This window comes from Nycticebus coucang, chromosome 9 (assembly GCF_027406575.1).
Source record: "Nycticebus coucang isolate mNycCou1 chromosome 9, mNycCou1.pri, whole genome shotgun sequence".
NCBI classification, from domain to species: Eukaryota; Metazoa; Chordata; class Mammalia; order Primates; family Lorisidae; genus Nycticebus; species Nycticebus coucang.
In genome coordinates this window covers 54,108,316-54,132,815 of record NC_069788.1, presented here as the reverse complement: position 1 = coordinate 54,132,815, position 24,500 = coordinate 54,108,316, and the positions used below count along the sequence as shown (strand labels likewise).

General features: G+C 40.8%; 1 protein-coding gene across 6 annotated transcripts in view; it reads left to right on the top strand.

Moving 5' to 3' along the window:
- The window catches only part of CARMIL1 (capping protein regulator and myosin 1 linker 1), a 346,904-nt gene that overhangs the window by 125,660 nt on the left and 196,744 nt on the right, over window positions 1-24,500 (top strand). For all 6 annotated transcript variants that reach the window (XM_053602593.1, XM_053602591.1, XM_053602592.1 and 3 more), the window contains exons 3-4: window positions 14,044-14,094; window positions 19,908-19,967. In XM_053602593.1, the coding sequence (XP_053458568.1) occupies window positions 14,044-14,094; window positions 19,908-19,967 (111 nt within the window). The remainder of the gene's footprint in view (window positions 1-14,043; window positions 14,095-19,907; window positions 19,968-24,500) is intronic.

Genomic DNA, 24,500 nt, shown 5'->3' with positions numbered 1-24,500 from the left:
TATACAAGAAGCTTGGTGCCAACCTGTGCTTGTGAGGAGGGCTTCAGGGAGCTTGTGGTAGAACTTGAAGGGGGAGCAGTCATCCCATGATGAGAGGAAGGAAGCAGGAGAGTGAGGAAAGGGATGTGCCAGGTTCTTTTTAACAATCAGTTCTTGAGGAACTAACAGAGTGAGAACCAAGAGAATAGCACCAAACCATTTAGGAGAGACCCACTCTTATAACCCGAATGCCTCCCGTTAGGCCCCACCTCCAACAGTGAGGATCAAATTTCAACAGGAGATTTGGAGGGGACACATGTCCAAACTCTAGGACTCATCCTTTGTAAATTATTTAGTTTTGTGGCTTTAACTTTTACCATGTTGGCACAATCAGGGCAAAATCAAAATATAAAAAGTATAGAAAGTCATCAAATATCTGAAATCTGACATCCATTGCTAGAAATGACATTCCTAGACTATGAGAGCTGCAGGAGACTAGAGCTGGAACCCTGTCTTTCTGTGATGAATACATGAATGAAGAAATTCTTTGAACACAGCAGGCAAAAGGCAGGAATGTCAGGGCTTGACATGTCTATACCTTTCCCTACTAGGTTATCTTTTTCTTCTGTTTCACTTCATTTTGGCAGGTGAGTTGGGAATTAGCCAATAGGTCTGTTTTAAGTGGGTAAGCTGCAAACAAGAAGTTTTCAGGTACTTTCCTCACAGGATATGATTATTAAATAGGAAGGATGGGTCAATTACATGGTAGGCAGTGGGCAGAACAGAAACTTTTATAGTCAGGTTCACAGACTGTTCGTAGCAACTTTTTGCTTCTAAAACCCCAAATTTTCACAGCTGAAAATGGGGTAAGGAAGAGCCATAAAACTTGTTGCATTAATTCATTCAACAGATACTTGAGCACCTGCTTTGTGCCAGGCACTATACTGGGCACTGGGAAATAAAGCTTTAATAGGTCAGATGTGGTCCCTGCCTTTCTTACAGTCTAGAGAGGCTGGAAGATATTAAATACATAACTCTACTGATAATTAAAATTGTGATAGGTATTCATAAGAAAATATGCAAATACTGTGTGTGAGCTTATAAAAGGAGACTTTGTGTAAGCTGGGCTATCTTATGGAAGTCCTCTGAGCTGAAACCCAAAGGATGAGTAAGTAGGTGTGAGCCAGGTGAAGGTATAACATGAAGGGGGTCGGGGAACACCTAAAGTACAGGGTGGGGCAGGTCTCCCCTTGGGAGACCAACAGAGGGCCAGTGAGGCTGGATTGAAGCGAGGCTGAAGGTGGAGGCAGGAGCTAATGCAGTGGTGCAGAGCCACTGAAGAGCTTAAGGAAAGAAGGGATGTGACAGTGTTCACGTTTTACAAGATCACTTTAAGGCCAGGCGTAGTGGCTCACACCTGTAATCCTAGCACTTTAGGAGGTTGAGGCAAAAGGATCACTTGAGGACAGGAGTTCAAGACCAGCTTGAGCAACATAGCAAGACCTCTTCTCTACCAAAGGGAAAAAAATTACAAAATTAGCCAGGCATAGTGAGCACATTCTTGTAGTCCCAGTCCCTCAAGGGGGAGGATCGCTTGAGCCCAGGAATTTGAGATTGTAGTGATCTATGATAATGCCACTCTACTCTAGCCTGGGCAACAGAGCAAGATCCTGTCTCAAAACAAACAAAAACCACATCAAAAGATCACTGTAAGATCTAGAGCAATAGTTCTCAACCTTCTTTTTTTTTTTTTTTTTGTAGAGACAGAGTCTCACTTTATGGCCCTCAGTAGAGTGCCGTGGCCTCACACAGCTCACAGCAACCTCAACTCTGGGCTTAAGCGATTCTCTTGCCTCAGCCTCCCAAGTAGCTGGGACTACAGGCGCCCGCCACAATGCCCGGCTATTTTTTGGTTGCAGTTTGGCCGGGGCCGGGTTTGAACCCGCCACCCTCGGTATATGGGGCCGGCGCCCTACCGAGCCACAGGCGCCGCCCGGTTCTCAACCTTCTTAATGCCATGGCCCTTTAATACAGTTCCTGTGGGTTGCAACTCACAGATTGAGAACCACTGATCTAGAGGGAAGTCGATTTGAGAGAATAAGAGTGGGTCTGTTAGGAGGCTATACTGCAGGTGGTCCAGGAACAAGATGATGGTGGCTTGGAATAGCATATCATGGCAGTGGGGATGGAGAGAATGGTTGACAGAGTATTTAAGGAAGTAAACCGTACTGAACTTGGAGAATGAGACAGAAAGTGAAGGTGGCAGGCGGTGCCTATGGCTCAAAGGAGTTGGGCGCCGGCCCCATATGCCGGAGGTGGTGGGTTCAAACCCAGCCCTGGCCAAAACTGCAAAAAAAAAAAAAAAAAAAAAAAAAGAAAGTGAAGGTGGCAGTGTTTGAATTTCTGGCTTAAGAAACTGGGTGGTGGTTGGCTCGGTGCCTGTGGCTCAAGCGGCTAAGGCACCAGCCACATACACCTGAGCTGATGGGTTCAAATCCAGCCCGGGTCCGGCAAACAACAATGACGGCTGCAACCAAAAAAAAAAGCCGGGCATTGTGTTGGGCGCCTGTAGTCCCAGCACTTGGGAGGCTGAGGCAAGAGAATTGCTTAAGCCCAAGAGTTGGAGATTGCTGTGATTTGTAACGCCATGATACTCTACCCCAGGGTGACATAGTGAGACTCTGTCTCAAAAGAAAGAAAAAAGAAACTGGGTGGTGGGCAGCACCTATGGCTCAAAGGAGTAGGGCACTGGCCCCATATACTGGACGTAGCGGGTTCAAACTTGGCCTTTGCCAGAAAAAAAAAAAAAAAAAAAACTGCAAAAAGCAAAAAAAAAAAAGAACTGGGTAACTGCTTCTTATTGAGCTCTTGGAAGTGGGGAAGATTCTGGGCTAAAGATCATGAGTTTTGTGGTTGACATGGTGAGTTTAAGTGTGGAGAGACGTACAAGCAAAGTTAGATCAATAGATCTGAAGATCTGAGGGAGATCTGGGCTGTGTGTGAACTTAGGAGTCATCTGGGATTGAGTGAAGTCACGGAAGAGAATGAATCGTAGCAGGGAATGGAGAATGGGCATGCAGGTAAGAATGACCAAAGAGGCAGGTGGAAAACTTGTGGAAAAGAGAACTTCAAACATGGAAGGCTGTGTCCAAAGCTAAGGAGAAATCTAGTTAGAAAATTCTGAGAAATACACATTGGATTTAGTGACCAGAGGTGATTGTGACTTCAGAAAGAGCAATTTCAGTGGAGTTGTGGGAACAGAAGCCAATTTTGAACACTAAAAGAGTGAATTCAAGGCAAGAAACTAGAGACCATGAGTAGAGATTCATTTTTTGAGCTCAAAGGAGGAGGAAGTTAGAAAAGAGCTGCCAGAGGTATGTAGGATCCAGGGATATAGCTCTAGATTTAAATAGCTATGTACTTGGATATTTAGATATGGAAAAGAACACATAGCTGGTTGCTTAAAGTTCCTGCAAAGTTGGGTGGGATGTAATCCAGAGCCCAGGTGAAGGTAGAGGAAGGAAGCATGGATGGATGGAGGTGCAGGCAGTTGTGAAGTTTGGAGTGGGATGGTAAGTGATACCGTTCTGATAATTTCTGTTTTCTCTGTGAAGTAGGAGGCAAAAGTCATCTTCCCAGATGGAGGAAGTATAATCAGCTTGCTGAGTTAAATCAGTTCTCCAGCTGTGCTTGGCAGCTACCACTGCAAGCATGGAATAGGCTGCGAGGGTGGGTTCATCCAGGGTTGAGGTTTTTTCTGTGTGTATAATGAAAGAACAAGGAACATGAAGGTTGAGCGTATTAACAATGGAGGAATGATTTCAGCTGGGTTTCAGGGCATGAGGTAGGTTAGGGCAGATGGAGAATGACCTGACAGTGGTAAGGACAGTACATGGAGGTGGTGGGAATAGTTGAGAGACTAGCTGAGTGCTTCTCTGACTGAAGTGTACATATGAATCAACAGAGGATTGTAGAAAATACAGATTCTAATTCTGCAGATCGAGTCTGGGGCCTCAGACTGTGTTTCTAACAAGCTGTTCCTAAGTAGAAATCAAAAGGTTGTGGGCAGACAGTGGGATTGCCTGAATTAGAGATCCTACAAATGGTTTAAAGCAATAACTGACACGGTCCAGGGTATGACAAGAAGGTCCAAGAATAAGAAAGCCTCCTGATTATCAAGTCTGTCGGGATGCATAATTCACGATGCCCACATTGACTATTACCAGCACTTTGCTAAGCACCTTATATATATTGCCTTGTTTAATCCTTATGACAACCTCCACTGAAGTGTATATTATGATTCCTTATTTTTCAGGTGAGGAAAATGAGGAATAGAGAAGCCTTTCCCCAAACCATCCATGTTTGAGAGTGATGGAGCCAGAATCTAACTTGGGCAGTGCATCTTCAGTGCCCGGGGCTCTGTGCAGTCACATGCCACCTTGTCCTCTGACGACAGAAGGGGGTGGGTCTATGGAGAGATTGTGAGCCAGGTATTAGCATCCTGGACACATAAAGTTCATTGTGTCCAGCAGAGAGCTAGTCATAGTGCTAGGCTTTTTCCATCTCGTTTAATCCTCACAACCATCCTACAGAGTCTGTATAGTACCCATTTTATAGGTAGGAAAAATAAGATTCAGAGAGGTTAGGTAGTTGATGAATGAGAGAGGTGGCAAGTAAATTTAGATTGGTCTGGGTTCAAAGCCCATCTTCCCTTATATTAAGTTTATTATATCATCACACAGAATGGAAATTCTTTTCTAAATCTTAGATAGATTATAGTTACCATGGAAATCAACTTCTCACTCTGACTTAAGCCGCATCCTGGAGATGATGTGTTGTGAACAAGGCTGAGATCAGTAGATTGGATTCCTGGACTTGGCTTTCTTTCTTTTTTTTTTTCTTTTTTCTTTTGAGACACTCTCACGTTGCCATTCCTGGTAGAGTGCTGTGACATTACAGCTCACAGCAACCTCTAACTCTTGGGCTTAAGAGATTCTCTTGCCTCAGCCTCCCAAGTAGCTGGGACTACAGGTTCCTGCCACAATGCCCAGCTATTTTTTGTTGCAGTTGTCATTGTTTAGCAGGCCCCAGGCAGGGTTTGAACCCGCCTACGTTGGTGTATGTGGCTGGCGCCCTACCCACTGAGGTACGGGCACTGCCCATTGGCTCTCTTTCTAACTAACAAGTGTACATCTCTGTAGGTCTCGCTTATATATCCCTATAGATAACTTTCAGAAGTATATTCTGTAAGTATGAGAACAATTGTAATGGCTCCTTTTATATGAGTATCTATAGTAGCTTGGCATTTGATAGGTTATCTGTAATTCTTATAGTAGGGTCTATATTGTCTCCAATTTACAAGTGAAGAAACTACAGCCTGGAGATTTCAAGTCACCTAGTACCCTGTCAGGTCACAAAGTGGAAAAGTTAGGATTTCTTCTGAAATTAGTCTGATTTTAAAGCTCATGTTCTTGTCATCTGCCACACTCCCTCAACTTCATCCAGAACCTCTCGGTGGATTATGCTTACAGTTGCCGGTGGTACCATGGGCCACAATGTTTATCAAACTTCAAAACCTGAACCCATCGGCTTGGTGCCCATATCTCAGTGGTTAGGGCACCGGCCACATACACTGGGGCTGGCGGGTTTGAACCTGGCCCAGGCCTGCTAAACAACAATGACAAGTGCAGCAAAAAAATAGATGGGCATTGTGACGGGCACCTGTAGTCTCAGCTGCTTGGGAGGCTTAGGCAAGACAATCACTTAAGCCCAAGAGTTGCTGTGAGCTGTGAGGCCACAGCACTCTACCCAGGGTGACATAGTGAGACTCTGTCTCAAAAAAAAAAAAAAGCCTGGACCCACAATGAACAATACATTTTATATTGGTATTGAAAAGTGTGTACACACGCACCCACACTTGCATACAAGTACTATATATATATATTGATATCACTCAAAACACAGTTCATAAAACAGTACTTACATTTTCTAGTTGTAATACCTTGACTTTCCTTTCTACTGCAGTTTATTTTATTTTATTAATATCCATGTTTGACTCTACTGAACTGATTTAACTACCACCTAGCAATGGATTGTAGCCCTCAGTTTGAAAAACATTGCCATAAATAATGCCTGTACCTGGGTTTCTTGATATAATCGCTCCAAATCTTCTGTTTTTCTTCTCTCCCTATTTCTTGTCACTAAATTTAATGAAGACTATCTCTTTCCCTGATTGTTTATTTAATGGCATTAAATCTAAACCAAGCCCCCCTGCTGTGCACAGCCATATTTTTACAAAGTAGGAGACTATTTTATAAATTTGCTGTAAGAGAAGGAAAGAAAATTTGTTTTTTGTTTTCTTTTCATTTGCTGAAAATACTAATATGGCAAAAGGAGAGGAAAAAGGAAGTGTCATTGTTGCCTCTGTGGCTTGAGAAGATGAGAATATAAGGCCAGGAAACATGGGCAAGTTGAAATGATATGGTTGGTGAGAGACTGCAGCTGTAGATTTAAAATTAAAAACAAGTGACACTTCTTATTCCAACTCCACCACTTAGCCAGCAGCGAGCTACTATTATTACACTTGTCAGAGGACATACGTTTATTTGACTACTACATGTGCCAGGTGTGACTGAGTATTTTGCATGTTATCTTCGTAGGTGAGATTCTTGTCTCCATGTGTTTACAGTTACAGGTGAGGAAACTGAGCCATAGGAAGCTGTGTCATCTGCCCAGGGTTACATGGCTAGTCGTGAGTGGTCCAGTGCTGCGATCCCCAGTCTCTGGGCCATGGCCAGTACCAGTCCTTGGTCTGTTAGGAATGGGGCCGCACAGCTGGAAGCGAAGTGTGGGCCAGTAAAGGAAGCCTGGTCTGTATTTACAGCCACCCCCTTTGCTCACATCGCCACCTGAGCTCTGTGTCCTGTCAGATCAGGGGCAGCGTTAGATTCTCATAGGCGTGTGAACCCTACTGTAAAGTGTGCATGTGAGGGATCTGGGTTGCATGCTCCTTATGAAAATTTAGTCTCCCTCCATCTGTGGAATAATTGTCTTTTATGAAACTGTTCCCTGTGCCAAAAAGGTTGGGGACTGCCAGTCTAGTGGGAATTCAAACCCAGGCTCTCTGCCTGGGAGCCCTTGTCTCCAAGCCATAGCTGTCACTTGTGTCTTCTTTGGAATAATTCTGTGTGGTCTTTATTGGGTGTCAGGCTCAGGACAGGGACTTGTGCCTCATAAGCTTTGGATCTTGAAGAGAAATCATGCGAGGGTAAAAAATGACTGGAGTCCATTCAACCCACAGGAGCAGCCAGAAGGGACTCCTCTTTAGTTCCTGTTTCTCCCATCTGTTCAGTTGATTTTGTCTCTGTTGAGCTCTGGTTGTTCTTATGATTATGAAAGCTACTCCATTTCCTTTAAATACATTTATTTTTGCTTAAAATTACATTAATTAAAATAAAGAAGGACCCCTAATGGATGCACAGGAATCTTTTAACCCTTCCCACTCCATTTTGTCATCTGTAAAATAAATGGAAAAGGCACACTCACCCTTGGATTCCTCTTAGCTCTGTGATTTTTAGCTAGAATTGAGTTGCAGTGATTCTCTCATAGTTGTGTTCAAGAAGACGCCGGCAGGCCCTGTGCCGATGAAGCAGAACTTTTGGTTGATATGAGGTTTATAGTCATGTTGCATTTTTTCTGTACCCCTTGCATGACTGTGACTCTACTGTTTGCAAATTTATTTAAAATCCAAATATGACAGTGATGACCAGACAAGGTCTCTTATCATGCAGGCCCATGCAGAATTGTGATGCCCCTGATCCCTGCTCGCCCAGTCCTGACAGGCCAGGGCAGGAATCCTGCCACGTGTGAGTGCCTTCACGGGAAGTCTTTCCGGACTGTCTGGGACCGGAACTAAGTATTTGACTTTTCTTCACCCTTAGCCTAAGAGGTGGCCTCATTCTAAGAATTGTGGTCATGCCACCACTTAAAGAAGACAGTCGTATTTGTGTGTTGCTGCTAAAATGCTTTCATTAAAAATGGGGTGTCTTTACTCTGCCTTTAAAATATATTATTCTAAAAGAATCAGCATGGCAGATTCCAGAATTTTGTATCAGGTTGTGCTTTGAAGAAAGGATCTGAGATGTAGTGGCCCCTGTGTTTACCTGTGGGGAAATAGTAGACATGTTTGTTTCTTTCATGCTTCAATAACACCTTACCCTTGTGTCTGATAAATGGTATGTAAACATTCCATTTCTGTATACTGTGAAAAAAAAAATGACTTAGTGAAAAGGAATGGATTTGCATAGTTGTTAAGAGTGTAAAGATGTCCCCTGCAACTAGAGGTCAGAAAAGGAAACCAAACTCAGGGGCTTCTTGGCTCCCCTACAGAGGGAGCATCTGTCATTCCAAGGAGCAGGGTCCCACGGAGGAATTAATTCTTAGCAAATATTTTCTGGGGACTTGTCATTCCTAGAAGTCCATAGAAACCGAAGAGTGGGGATGGGGTGAAATCTTAGAACTGGGAGTATCCCAGGGAGTGTATAATCCTGGACCCAGAGTGCGGGAAGGTAACCTCTCTTGTTAGTTTAACACCATGATGGACATATTTTAATTTTATTATAATGTTAAAACATAAATGTATAATCATGACAGGTACCGTGTAGCACTTCCTTGTGCAAGCACACTTCTGAGCACTTTAGTTATATTCACTCATTTAAGTCTCCCAGCTCCCTGTAGGGTGGCTACTACATGTATTATTCTCCTTAATTTAAAGAGGAAGAAACTGAAGCACAGAAAAGATTTAGTAGTTTGCTCTGAGGTACATAGATACTAAATAGTGAAGCTTGGGTCCAAACCCAGGCAGGCTGACCTCACAATTTGTCCTCTAAACCACTTGACCAGGGGTTGATAAATATTTTGGGCTTTGTGAGTCAGGAAACCTCTGTTATTTGAAAGGAGCCATAGACAATACATTATACAAATGGGTGTGGCTGTGTTTCAATAAAACTTTATTTGTAAAACTACTAGGGGGAAGGGTGCTGCTTCTGGAGCAGGGATTGTAACTTTCAACTAGTGCCCTACCTCGCCAGGGCACACCTATTAATAACAGTATATCCTACAGCTGCCTGTGAAGTATGATGTTCCGATTTTAAAAATAATTTGAGGCCAGGAATTGCACTAAAACAATATATTTTTGGTCTTCCTTTTGGGTAAAGTGTCCTGCTTTGGCTAGAGAGGATGGTGGTCATCATAGCTTTGTATAGCGTTAGGAAGCTCAGAGCCAGGGGAGATGTGTACTCCCCTTCAACTTTCTGGGTGACCTTGCCTATCTAAGTCTGTCTCTTAGCTTTTGTCACTCATAACTCTCCACAGTGGTGACAAGGAAGCTCACTACCTGCCTCTCTCCCTCACCTAGGTTTCTGTCTTGGATTAATGAGGTCGTATTGGTAATGCACTTGGAGCTGAGACTTCAGAAGAGAGGGAAAGTATTAAATGACATTCAGCATTTAGTTTGCTTGCAAATGAGAAAACGCTTGAGGGGTATAAGGCCATTTGTTGAATGTTTGGCACATAGAGCCCGATTTTAAAAGAAAGGCACAAGAAAAGGTGGATTTAGAGGCATGAATTTATGGATTGCCGGCACAGCAGTAGGTTTTAGGCAATGGAGTTATTTAAGATGGTGAAACAGGTATCTATTTCAGTTTTTAATAAGTGTGCAGTGAGATGGTTCCATAGCTGACATCGTTATATAATATATCACCTCCATAAGAATATTTAAGCTTCTGTGCTAAACTGTGAGTCTTAACAGTAAGGAGGATTTTAATAAATGTTTCCAAGTGCAATTTTGAAGGTAAAAAGTTGAACTAAGAAGCCTCAGAGGGAACTGGGCTGCTGCTTGCATTTCAATGAAAGAGAGAAGAAATTCATTATAGAGGTTGAAAGTGTGATTTGCATGCTAAAGCCTTAGTGGAAGAATGGGCCTTCCTGGGGGAGGTGGTAGGGAAGTTATAGCTTGCCCTTTGTGGTTAAGGTTCCTTGACTAAGCACAGATACTCCCTCTGATGCCCCCTAATTTTTTTTTAACTTTGTAAGAAAATTCTCTGACAAGGTCAAAGATGTGAATGGAAAATTTCAGGCTAGGAGAAGCCTCAGTATCTTTGTGGTTTTTGTTGTTTGTTTTGTTCTGTTGACAAAAACAATTATTTAAAAATCCAGTAGGTATAATTACTTATACTTAATCTTACTTTAGGAATCTAAATCTAAGAGGCTGTTAATACTTAAGTTGTAATAAGAGCTGATATTTAGCAAAGACACGCTAGGTGCTGGGCTAGGGTTTTGTCTGCAGTTGTGTTTTACTTCATCTTCATCTTCGTAACAGTAACAGGTCTGCAGAAGAATATTCTTGTCTGAAACCTCTTGTATGAGGCGTTTCAGGGGTGTAAGCGCTGAATTGTAACTTTGTTACCTCTAAATCTCTAGAGGTGAACTAACCTTATCAGCTTTATGCAGACAGAAAGTGGCAGAGTCAGAATGTGAATTTAAGTCTTTCTGATTCCAAAATTCAAACAGTAAGTTGATAACTGTCCTGATTTCCTGGATACAAGATTCTTAGCACTAAAATGTTTCTTGTCTTGAGAGAACAGGAAGAATTGGTCACTTATAATTAAGATGCTTCTTATCTTAAACTCTTGAGCAAGAGTGAGACCTGTCTGTAAAATAGCTGAACATTGTGGCTGGCCCCTGTGGACATTGCTACTTGGGAGGCTGAGGCAAGAGAATCACTTGAGCTCAAGAGTTTGAGGTTGCTGTGAGCTACTGAGGGTGACAAAGTGAGACAGTGTGTCAAAAATAAAAATAAATAAATAAATAAATTAATTAATTAATTAAAAAGATGCTTCTTATGCCAGCCACCCAGGAGGTATTCATTATCAAGAAACATTATCTCTGGTAAATCAGAGAGGAGTTTTTCTGTACAATTCCCCCTCCCCAATCCTGCTAGAAGCCATGCATATGTGCTGCAAATCCTCTGAGACTATAAATCCTAGGGCAGGTTTGTAGCCAAACTGGGAACCTGGGAGATTGAGTTCATTAGGATTCCAGATATGAATGTAGCCTCATTTATTGGCTCGATTGTTGTTAGGACAAGAGGCACAATTCTGCTTGAACAGTAGTAGTAGTTATAGTTTTCACTGTTGCGTCGACGTATTGCTACACTATTGTGCTTACAAGTGAGCAGTCTTAGGAAAGACTGGGTCAACTTTGGATGGTTTCCTCTATCTCCCCCATCCCTTTTCATCCCCACGTCCCTGGGGATTCTACTTGACCATCAGAAATGGGGACCAACCATCACAGAGCTTTGGGCTTATTTGCCTTTCTACAAATCCAGGGCTTCTTCACAGAAGGTCTCTTTTCAAACAGACTATTGTGGTCTCTCTCTCCCTCTCTCCTTTCCTCCCTTCCTTCATATTTATTTTGAGACAGAGTCTAACTCTGTCGCCCTTGGTAGGGTGCTGTGACATCATAGCTGACAGCAACCTCAAACTCTTGGGCTCAAGTGATCCTGAGTAGCTGGTAGTAGAGGTGCTCACCACAACATCGCAACACCTGGTGATTTATAGAGACCAGGTCTTTCTCTTACTCTGTGATCTTGAACTCCTGAGCTCAGGCAATCTGTCCGCCTTGGCCTCCCAGAGTGCGAGGATTACAGGTGTGAACCACTGGGCCTGGCCTGGTCAAACTTCTGAAGGATACCGTATACTTTTGCTGTCTTGAGATATTTCTTTAAAAAGCGAGTTGACACATGGGGCCATAGACTCTGAACCCTATTAATGCCAAAGGGAAGACAGTAAGTACCATTAGAAACTCATTATCTACATATGATCAAAATGTTGACCTTTAATCAAAAGGTGAATCTATATGAACACTGTATTTTTCTCTCCTTTTGTTTTAAATGTACTAACCTTAGTTAATGCTCTGTCAGCAGTCCCTATAAATCCCCTGTGGTGGCAGTTCTGGAGAGGGGAGGTCAAGAGAAGACAAACAGGCCATCTGATCCTCCTGGCTGACTGTGGGAGAGTTACTCCCCAAAGTGCAACAATTGTCAAAGGGTGGACTGGTCAGCTGGTGCTGTATGCTAGTGATGGCTGTTGTATTCAATTGTTTGGGGTGCCTATTTTGAGATTAGCTTTTAAGACTTATTAATTAGATTTACACAGGAGACCTTGTAATCACTTAATTACCGATGTGCTTCTTGTGTAATGATGCCAAAAATTGTCTCATCATTTGTAGTTCATTTTTGTTGAAATTTCTCTGTGACTGTGTTACAAATGAAATACCCTTCCAGAACACAGTATTTCTTCTGTGACTGGTATCTAATGTTTTCCAAAAGGCATTAAAAAACATATGATTCCCATAGAGAAAGGACTGGGGAATGGAGGACAGAATGGAAGCTAGGGAGGGAAAAGAGGTGATGGAGCAAGACGGGGCGGGCTATTAGGATACCGGCTGTAACGGCAGAGAGAGGGTTCAGAAGGAAGGATGGGGAGCCAGTGAGGAGAGACACAGGTAGACCGAGAGGTGTGTGTGTAGAATCAGGTAGACAGATACACAATAGAGATGGAGAAAGAGAGCGGGTGAGAGAGAGTGTGCACATGTGCGGAGTAGTAGGGCGCTGGTCCTTTTTCTTATGATATCCAAACATTTTTCATTCTACTGATAATCCTTTTTCCTGTTTTGCTTCTTTCTGGTTTTAAAGTTCTATGACTTGTCTACGTTTCTGTGTGGACTATTGAGGAATCTGGTTCTTGGAAAGATGAGATCGGAGACCCAGTATAAGTAATTAAGAGCTCTGTTCCTGGAGTTATATCATCTGGGTTTGAATAATAGTTCCACCACCTACTTATTGGGGGACCTGCATTAGTTACTCTGTGTGTCTCAGTTTCTTCATCTTAAAATGGGGATAATAGTAAGTGTTTCTCTCATGGAGTGCCATGCACATTAAATGAGATATGATGAAACAATAAGCCTTGGAGCCTTTCTTGATCTCAAAGGCTCATGAGGCTGGATCAAAGTTGTAAGTGGATGCTTGGAGGTGAAGGCTGTGGACCTGGGATTCCCTCCTTAAGATTTAAACTACTAATTCAGCCTGCTGGGCAAGAAGGGACTACAGGCATATGGGGCCCCATGGAGTATATAGAGGGTGCCAGAATATTGTATTCACATTTTTAAAAAAAAAAAAAACTATATTAAAATTGTAATACTCAATTCATGTTTGATTTCTGCAATCAGAAGAGATACAAGGTGTAATATGCAAGATAATGTTATATATTGAGTATTACAATGGTATATTTGAGTATTGATAATGTTATATATTGAGTATTACAATGGTATATATTGAGTATTACAATTTTAATACAGTTTTTTTCTTTCTTAAAATGTATATATAGTTTTTGGCACCTGCTGTGTATGTTCTTAGCTGAGTATCAGAAAGGAAACTTCCATAAATGTTTTCCCTAAGATGGACAGAGGCATAGCTGAAAAGCTGTGGATGATTTTTTTGAAGCTTAGCATGATTTTGCTGTCTGTGCTTTATGTAGATTTATCAGCTAGAGAACAGAGAATGGAAAGCAAAAGGCAAATGTGGGTGGCAGTTGTAACTCAGGAATTGTGAATGAATACTTGGCCTTTTTATTAAGTTTCCTGTTGATGCTACATATAGTGGGGCTTGTGACTATTTATAAGATGGCTGTATTTTAATAACACAGAGACCTGTCTTGCTTGCTCAACCAAAATCTGTTGGTCCTTTGGAATGCTGGCTGAATTCTCATCTTGAGGTTTTACAGGTGACTTTTTCAATATGGACCTTGATACAAGGACTCTTAAATTAAAAAGAATTTTATAGGGCCAAGAAGCTGTCCTAGGTCACTTAATGATTCCTACTTGGCAGGAGCCAAGCCATCTAGTCTTTTGAGGCTTCTGTCTCGTTTAAGGTCTGTGGATAACACCCAAACCCGCCAGGCTCACTTGTCCATAACTTACACTGACGCTGCTGCCCCTGTCTTACAGGTGCTCACATCATGCCGAGCCTTCCTCGTGACGGTGCGAGTCCCCACCAAGGTAAGCACTGATGAGCTTCTGCCTTCCAAGACACACACACAGCACACTCACGTGCACACGCACACACACACACACACAGTTATACCCCAACACAGCACGCACTCGTACCTCACTTACATACTTATGATTTAGCCTAATGAGTTCCGACTTTTCTTAGCACGCTCCTGTTTTCCTTCCTTCTCCCCAGACAGCGCCTAAAGTTTGTGATGACAGACATTTTTCACTCTTTTGTTTCCTCTTGCTGTATAAAGACATCATGAGAAAAGGGGAGAAGCATTTTGTGCTTTATGTTGCAGTAGATTTTCTCCCACAAATGGGGCTTAATTTCTACTTTCTTCAAGTCTGCTTCTTATTTCCTCCAGTCTGATACTGGCAGATTTTTCTAAGGCCATAGATGTGTGAGAAATAACCTTCATAGCTTTAAAGGTTACACTGCCCGTGATGTAACCACCGTAGCTGTTCTCCATGTCCTCTCGTGTTGCTTATAAAAAAAATAACATGGCATCACTCTGTTCTTTGAAAGATGTATATAACATTTTTTATGAGATGCCTTCATAATATGGTGCAAATTAAAGGTTGAACTCATAGCTTGTGAATTAGGCATAGTAAGGGCTTCTTTGTTTATGGTAACTACGTCATTTTTATAGGATAAGGACTGAATGGTAACAGGGAATTGGGATATTTCTCCCCTAAAAGGATATTGATGATAACTAAAATTTATTGAGAGATCTTAGTAACTAATTTAATCATTAAAAGAATCTCCTGAGACCATACGTCCACTTTATATGTATGAGAAAACTGAGGCACAAAGAGGTTCGGTAACTTGCCCAAGGTTAAACATGTAGGTGGTCTGTGATTATAATCAAAGGAATCTGGTTGCAAAGCATCAGCTAAACTACACTCTCATTACTAGAATTTAATGAGCTATGTACTAAGTGTATCTTTTTCTTTTTTAAGTGACAGGGTCTCACTCTGTCACCCAGGCTGGGGTGCAGGGGCATAATCAAAGTTCCCTGTAGCCTTGAACTCCTGGGCTTAAGTGATCCTCCCACCTCAGCCACATGGGTAACTGGGACTACAGGCACATGCCATAACCCCCCAATTTAAAAAAATTTTTTATAGGGATGGAGTCTTGGTATTGATTCCTTGTCTCAAGCAGTACTCCTACCCTGGCCTCCTGAAGTCCTGGGATATAGGTGTGAGCCACTGTACATGGCCCTGAAGTGTATTTTAAGTATGTTATGCCATTTAATTCTCTCAGTAACTTTGTAAGATGCCAAGTTGACTTGTCTAAGGATTCACAAGTAATGAATGGGATAAAGTGGAATTAGACTCACCATGTCCTATTGTTTTCTACATTTAACTGCCTCCCCTACCCACATATGCAGGAAAATGGGTGAGGTTTGGTAGATGCTTTCAGCCTTACTATACTGTGTTAGGGTGCAGTGTTATTTGCTCATTTTCTTGGTTCTTTTTTGTTCATTAAAAGTTAACATGTGGCCACTGTTTCATGAATTTCTATTTTTGTGCCAAATAGAGTACTATAGTTACAAATGCAAAGGATCTTTTAGGACTTACAATCTAATGATTTGCATGATTTTCACTGAACTTTGGGAAGATACCAACCCACCATTTGCTAGTCATAGGCTTAGGGTACTTGCCCCTCCCGACCTCCGTCTCCACTTCCCTCCCTCCCTCCCTCCTTCCCTCCTTCTTTCTTTCTTTCCTTTCTTCCTTTTTCTTTCTCTCCCTCTCGTCATAGAAATTGTTAGCTTTTATAAAGTTTCTCCAAAGAATGAGACTTTTGGTCCCAGACCCTTTTGATAATATAAAGTGAGTCTGTATGTTTATGTTATAAATAAAATCAATTATTATGTCTGTGAAGTTGGAATAAACTGCCTATACACAAAATGCCTGAAGGCAGGATGAAAGGAAGTGAATTAAGCATTGTCCCATTGATGAAAAATCTAATTGCAGAAAGGAATTTTGTAAGCTTAAGAAAACAGTCAAGTACTCTATTGAATAGAAGCTTCCTGAATAATATGCATACCCTAGAATGGTTTGCTGCAGTAGAAGGTATATTACCTACTGGAAATTCACCTGCCTTCCTTCTCCTAGATGAACTTATTCTAACCTCTTCTTACTCTGCTTCTCACGGAAGGCCTTGCTTCATCTCATCAGATGTATGTATAATGTTTCACAATCAGCCTGGCTAGGGTAGTTTGGACATTGGTTCTGATTTCTGATTTTGTCACCATCATAAACAAAGGCAAATCCTTCCCAAGGGAAAAACATGTGCATGATCTACTTACATGTTTCCTCCCCTTGCAGAAGGCTGATTTTCATGTGCAGTGTAAAAAATCTTCATTTTCTGCTTTAATAATTATGTTCAGAACCTTAGTGTAAAATAAGCACTGATTGTGATGTAGATGTCTTCTCTATTCTTTGGGAGTTGATTAATTAAACATGTTTTTCTTTGACTTTTTATTGTGAAATGTACCACATGTACAGTTAATATGGGCAAAACTGAGATTTACATCTTAGCGATTATTAACACAAAGCAAATTCCTCTGCAGTCACACCTAGGTGAAGAATAGAACTTTGCCATCACCCCCAGAAGATCCCTACTATGCTTTTTTTTTTTTTTTTTGGTGGGGTTAGGCAGGTAATTATCAGATGAGGGAAGGGTTTGCAGAGAAGGCTAGTTGAAGGGTCATTTGACAACAGCCAAGCCAGTAAGAGGTCTAACACTGCTCAAAAGATTTAGCAGTCTGGAAGATCATAGTGATTTGGGGCAGTTGGAGTGTGGGCCAAAGGTGGAGGCTTTGGTGGGAAGAAAACAGCTTGGAAGGATGGGCAGGACCTACGCCTGGCTCTAAGAAGCTGAGCATAGACTGTTACTTGGGGAATGGCAGGAGCTGCTAAAGGATAGCCACATAATCACATGTAGATTTTGATCTGTTGCCTGTGGGATGGGCATGGCCTTCCTAGGGGAATGAAATGGGGTGAGCAAGAGACTTGTGGAAAAGCTGTTGATAATCTGGGTTAATTCCTTCCTCTTATCTAATCCATCACCAATATCTGTGCTGCTGTCTCAAAAATGTCTTCGTCTTCACGCAGCCTGCTCCTGTCTCAACTTCCTATCTAGTCTTCCTGCTTCCTCTTGCCAATAAATCTAATCTACTGACATTCTTTAAACTGTCTTTGGGGTGGGCTGGAGTAGGAGAATGATCAGTCATAGGGACTGGGAGTAAAGGCCTGATAAAACTAGGCATGGATGAGATGAGACAATGATTTGAACCATTCTAAGTATGGCTCCCTTCTCCACTGTTATTAATAACCTGGGACTTTGACTAATTATAGACGCAGCCAGTCATCCCTTATTGATTGGTGACACTGCAGGATCTACTCCTTTTAGTTTCTGCCTTGTCCTAGTTCTTTTAATGCCTCTGTGTTTTTGCATATTCTTTTTCTGAATTTCCCTTTGTATCCTTTGTTTGCTTGACAAGTTTGGAACCAGTCTTTAGGGCAGCAGTTCTCAACCTGTGGGTCACAACCCACAGGAACTGTATTAAAAGGCCGCGGCATGAGGAAGGTTGAGAACCACTGCTTTAGGGCCTAGCTGAAGTATTACCTCTCATTTCTAACTTCTAGCACTTCGTTATGCCACAGATAGCCTTCAGGTGCAGTAGGAGCATCTTAATTGACTTAGCACTAACCTGGCTGGACCAAGTTGACCAAAGGTGCCCATTCCTATCCTGATTGATGCTGACTGATGGCAGCTGCATTTTCACAGCTGTTAGTCTGTAACAGTGCACCTGTTCCCACCTGCTCTCACCCATTGAATGAGATGCCCACTGAGGGTCAATGCTTTGTTTTTTTTTTTTTTTTTGTAGAGACAGAGTCTCACTGTACCGCCCTTGGTAGAGTGCCGTGGCGTCACACAGCTCACAGCAACCTCTAACTCATGGGCTTACGCGATTCTCCTGCCTCAGCCTCCCGAGGAGCTGGGACTACAGGCGCCCGCCACGACGCCCGGCTATTTTTTTGTTGCAGTTTGGCCGGGGCTGGGTTTGAACCTGCCACCCTCGGCATATGGGGCTAGCGCCCTACTCACTGAGCCACAGAAACATGTTCATAGCAGTGATAATTATTATAGCAAATGTTTTTAATGAAAGGTATTTCACATAGCAATGAAATATGAGTGAAAAAAGAGCATGTCTGTGAAATATTGAATGTTAATAAAAGCAAATTGCTTAAAAATATTACTGTCCTAAAGACCAGACAACTGTTAAAGTTTGGGGGAATGAAGAGTATCAGGATCATGGTGATCTAGAAACCTCCTGACCTCAGGTTGCTTTTCAGGTGTCTTCCAGTTTTCTCACTATATTTAAAGAGACTTGAATTGGTAGCTGGAAGTCATGCATGTGGGTGTGGCTCGCAAGGAAAGGCCACTGAGTGCCACCCAGTGTGGTTAACTCAGAGAAAATCTTTGGCACTACGATAAAGCACGGCAAATGGAAATAAGTTTATAAATTAAAACTACAGAGATAGATAGGTATACTTTTTAGAAAATAATTCTCTGCTTTGAATGAAAACCAAACCATACACTGATCCTGATATTGATGGGTGAGAAAGCTTCCACTCTAACTGAATGTTTTTAACATGTGCCTTCAACACTGTATTAACTCCTGGAAGACAAAATACACATCTCATTTCTCTTTCTAGTTCCAGTGCTGACACATAGTTGGCTTTCCACAAATGCCTGTCAGTTGACTAAGTGAAAGCCCTCATCTCCAAACTTTGAAATGTTTGATTGGAGATTCAGGGATTTCTGCTCTAAGATTTATCCTACTAATGTATCATGGTAGGGAGCAGAACTAAATCTCTTGTGGGTTTGGTTCTGGATGGGCTCTTTTATCTTACATTTCTAGGTCTAATGTGACAGGGTAAAATAAAAAATAAAATGATCCAACTCAGCCCCCTTTATCTGCAGACCCATGCCGGGTGACTGTTTGCTGTAATAAGACGGAGGACTGCAAAACTGGCGAAAAGATGAGTGACTATTGACCAGGAAAAATAGGCTAAGAGTGAGAGACTGGAGAGAGTTTGAAGAGAAAGAACTGATGATTGCAGGAAAACAGAAGAAAGGACACTTGCTAAAATAGAAAGGAAATAAATTATTATTTATCTACATGCAAAGAAAGGGGAGGATTTTATTTAACTATGTGTGTTTAATTTAAGCACAATTTAAAATTCCTAAATACTTTGTGGGTTTATGGATTTATTCAGATAGGTATGGATTTTGTTGAGATAAATAAGGATTTATTTCTCTAAATCTATTCGAACTATTAATATTTATGGAGGACGACAGAAGGAAGATTGAATGACTGGCAAATGGTGAGAGTGGAACACAAAGAGGAAAGGGTCTAGAACGAAGAGAAAAGCAACCATGACTTTATCCTGATGTGAGTTTCTGAAGCAAAATTTTGAAGTGAAAAAGGGAAAAAATATATTTAGAGGTTTCCTTTCATACATTCATTTCTCATTGAATAAAAAGTTGAGAAGTGCAAAAAGTTGAGCATGTAAATTCCTTTCAATTCCTTAGTAAAGTGAATAATTCTTTTTCTGAAATATGGTAAGTTAGGTTCTGTGTTATTGAATGAATGTAGATATTAAACCAGCTTGCCTTCAGGAGATACCCACTATCTTATTTGCTCTTGGGCTGTTTCTAATTATAGTGTTTTTACCTAGAATTACATGTCTTAAAACTTTCATTATAAGTCTTTCTTTCTCCCTTTCCCTCATCGTAGCTCGAGTTAACCTTCAGCTATTTGGAGATTCACGGTGTCATCTGTAGCAAGCCAGCTCAGGTGAGTATGAGCAATAGCGAGCTGTCACTGCAAGGTCGTGATCTTTCGTGAGTTCCTGAAACCATAAAATGTTTTCTATTTTGGCTTCACTACTGCAAGTTTCTTGAGACAATGTGGATAAACAAGATTAGGGAAGACGGGGTTTTCAGAGGAAGAGACTCAGCAGTGGCTGTGTGCACAAGGGTTGGAAATTTGCTCTCATGAGGAAAACATATTTTCTATAACTCAGTTTGAGAAGAGCTAATTCGCTTTAATGGTAGCTGGAGATGTAAACGCGAGAGTTCTGTTCCTTTGAGAGCTTGTACAACAAGCTTTTACACTAACATTTCACAGTTGTTACACAGTGCTATATAAGGCCTTTCTGGGAATATGGTGATAAATGAATTTTTGGTTAAGAAAATAATAGATTTTACAGAACAGCTTTATTAAGCTATACATAACCGCAGTGACCTAAAGTGTACACATGTTGTTACATATGCACCCATGAAACTATTACCCTAATCAAGATACCGATTATACTCCTCACCTCGCTGTTTCCTCGTATACCTCAGTAAACACTTTCTCCTGCCCTCCTCCCCATCTGCAGCCAGCCTGCAGGTATCTGCTGTCTGTTGCTATAGCAGTTTGTATTTTAAAAATTATTTTATACGGCTCAGCGCCTGTGGCTCAAGCGGCTAAGGCGCCAGCCATATACACCTGAGCTGGAGGGTTCAAATCCATCCCGGGCCCGCTAAACAACAATGACGGCTGCAACCAAAAAATAGCCAGGCGTTATGGTGCGCGCCTGTAGTTCCAGCTACTTGGGAGGCTGAGGCAAGAGAATCACTTGAGTCCAAGAGTTTGAGGTTGCTGTGAGTGGTGATGCTACGGCACTCTACCCAGGGTGACAGCTTGAGGCTCTGTCTCAAAAAAAAAAAAAGAGTTAAAAAAATTATTTTATATGATTAGGATCATACAATGTGTACTCTTCCCTATCTGCTTCCCACCCCCCAGTTTGATTATTTTGAGATGGATTTATTTTGTTGCATGTCTCAATAGTTCATTTTTTTTTTCGTTCTGAGTAGCGTTCCATTTTTTAGCTATGTCACAAGTTGTTTGTGTGTTCACCTGGTGGTAGAAATTTAGATTGCTTCCTGTTTTGGCTATGACACATAAAGTTGCTAGGGATATTTATGTACAAGTCTTTGGACATACACTTTCACCTCTCATGGGTATACATCCAGGAGTGGAATGGCTGAATCATATGGTGGATGTGTGTTTAACTTTTTGAGGAATGGCCAATTTTTTAATTTTTTTTAAGAAACAGGGTGTCACTTTATTTCCCAGGGTAGAGTGCTGTGGCGTCACAGCTCACAGCAACCTCCAGCTCCTGGGCTTAGGCAATTCTCTTGCCTCAGCCTCCCGAGTAGCTGGGACTAAAGGTACCCACCATAACGACCGTCTAGTTTTTTGTTGCAGTTTGGCCGGGCCGGATTTGTACCCGCCACCCTCGGTATATGGGGCTGACGCTTTAGTCACTGAGCCACAGGCGCCGCCCTGTGTGTTTAACTTTTTGAGGAATGGCCAAACTGTTTTCCAAAGAGGTTGTCCCATTTCACTATGCCACTGGCTTCACGTGAGAGTTCTAGCTCCTCTACACCCTCCCCAGTGCTGGTATGGTCAGTTTTATTAATTTTGTCCCTTCTAATAGGTACGTGTATGTAGTGCTTTTTCATTGTGGTTTTAATTTGCATTTTTCTAATGACATATTGAGCATTTTTTTATATGTGTGTTTGCCATGGTCTATCTTCTTTGGGTTGATGTTAGTTCAAATCTTTTGACTTTTTAAAAATTGAGTTGTTTTCTTACTGAGTTTTGAGAGTATTTAAACAAATATATTCTGGATATAATGCCTTTATAAAATATTTTTTCTTAGTCTGGCTTGTCTTTTTAGTCTCTTAACAGTGTTTTTCAAAGAGCAGAAATTGTAAGTTCTGCTAAGATAGTTTGTTAATGTTTTCTTATATGGATTATGCTTTGGGTGTCTTATTGAATCAATCTTTACTTAACCCAAAGTCACAGAATGTTCTGTATCTTCTAGAAATTTTATAGCTTGAGATTATACAATTAGGTTTATGATCCATTTTGAGGTAATTTATATATATAAAACAACGTATGGAACGAAGAAGCTTTTTTGGTATTTTTGTTTCTGCTTTTTTCCATATGTACAACATATTCATGTGTTCCAGTTACAGTACTATTTGCTTGGAAAACGATTTTTTTCTCACTGAGCTTGTTTTCACCTCTGTTGAAAATCAATTGTCCATGTACGTGTGAACCTATTTCTAGACTCTGAATCAGTCCCTTTGGTCTATTTGTTTTTCTTTATGGCACTATCGTATTGTCTTCATCACCGTGGCTTTACAGTAAAACCTGAAATCAGGTGGTGTCAGTCTTCTCACTTTGTTCTTCTTTTACAAAATTGTTTTAGGATTCTAGGTCCTTGGCAACTGCAAATAAGTTTTAGAATCTCTTCAGTTCCTACAAGTGGCCTGCTGGGATTTTGATTGGGATTATGACAAATCTGTAGTGTAGATCAATCTGGGGAGAATTGACATGTTAATAACATGGAGTCTTCTAACCCAAGAAAGCAATATTTCTCCATTTGTTTAGGTCTTTTAAAATATCTCTAGCAGTATTTTGTTGTAGCTTTCAGTGTACAGAACTTACACATCTTTTTCAGATTTGTTCCAAAGTATTTCATGTTTATTTGATGCCACTATGAATGGTATTATGTTTAAAATTTCAATTTCCAATTGTTTTCTTATAGGCATTAGAAATAGTTGATTTTTGCATCCTGATCTTGTATGCTGCCACCTTGCTGTACTGATAGCTATTAGTTCCAGTAGCTTAAAAAGAAAATAGATTCCACCACTTTCTACAGCAATGCTGTCAACTTGTAAATACGGACAGATGCCTTTTGTTTCTTTTTCTTGCTTTATTGCTATTGGAAGATGATTCCTCTATGAGTCTCTCATACTCCTATATGTATTGCTAGGTATGCCAAGAATTCAGTGCTGTTCAACTGTTCTCTACCAGGCTATTTCTCACGGTTAGGATTGCAGTGAGCAACCTCATGGGATGATGGAATTTTTTATCTTTTGAACAAAGAGTAGGCTGGCTTAACGCTTACCATGAAAGCAGGAGATTCCCTAAGCTTGAGGATTTCTTTACTGTAGATATGGTACTGTGTGTACAGGCATCCATCTGAATCCTCCTCCACATAGCCCTGTGAGACTTTGAGGGTGGGGGGATCTGTGCAAACATGGCGCTTGTTCCCTTTATTGTGCCATGAACAGTGAAATCTTATGTCTATGACTCAGGCGTCTCCTGTCTTTTGCCAGCATCCACGAAACAGTAACAGGCAAATAAATAGGGTAAAATAAAATCTCAGACCTTGACAATTGCATGACTAACACCTCCAGGATGGTGGCGAATAGACGTGGCAAGAGCAGACTTTCTTAATCTTAATCTTTGAGGGAAGCATTCATTCGTTCATCATTAAGAGTGATGTTCACTATCGATTTTTTTTACAGATGCTCTTTGTCTTGTTGAGGAAGTTCCTTTCTATTCCTAGTTTGCTGGGAGTTTTTGTTCAGTAATTAACGTTGGATTTTATGAAATATTTTTTTCTCTATTGAGATTATTGTTTGGCTTTTGTTGCTTTTTTTAAAAAGCTTGTTAAAATGGTGAATTATGTTGATTGAATTTTGAATATTCAATCAACCTACATGGTTGATTGCTGCTATCCAATTCAATGAATCCTACTTGGTCATGATGTATTACTCTTTCTATATGTCAGTAGATTCCATGTGTTAAAATTTTGTGAAAAATGTTTCATGTTGATGTTTGTGAAGAGTTATTGGTTTGTAGGTTTTTTTGTAAAATGATTTTGAGTGGGTTCTGTATTAGAGTAATCAGGGATTTATAGTCTCTCTGCTTAAGTTTTTTATGTTGGATTGATTATTAATTCTTCCTTAAATGTTTAGTTGAATTCTTCCTTAACTGCTGAAGTTATTTGGACCTTGAGTTTTCTGTTTGGGAAGATTTTTAACTACAAATTCTACTTTTCTTAATAGACATAGATTCATTTATGTTTTCTTCTTTGAATGAGCTTTAGTAGTTTGGGTCTTTTAAGAAATGGGTCCATTTGATGTAAATTCATAGTATCCTCTTATGCTTTTAATATCCGTATAGTATCGTCTCTGATATGGATGATTTGTTATTGCTCTCGTTTTTCATATCAATCTGGTTAGAGGTTTATCAATTTCATTGATCTTCTCAAAGATTCTACTTTTCATTAATTTTCTTGATTGATTTCATTGATTTTTCTGTTTTCTAGTTCATTAATTCTGGCTCTGATTTTATATCTTCTACTTACTTTTTGCTTTAGCTTTTAATACTGTAAAGAAAGCAGGTGTGTGTGTACGTATATGGCGTTTATTGGTAGTGTTCCTAAAAGAAATTGTCAAAATTGTCACTTTATGTTGATTG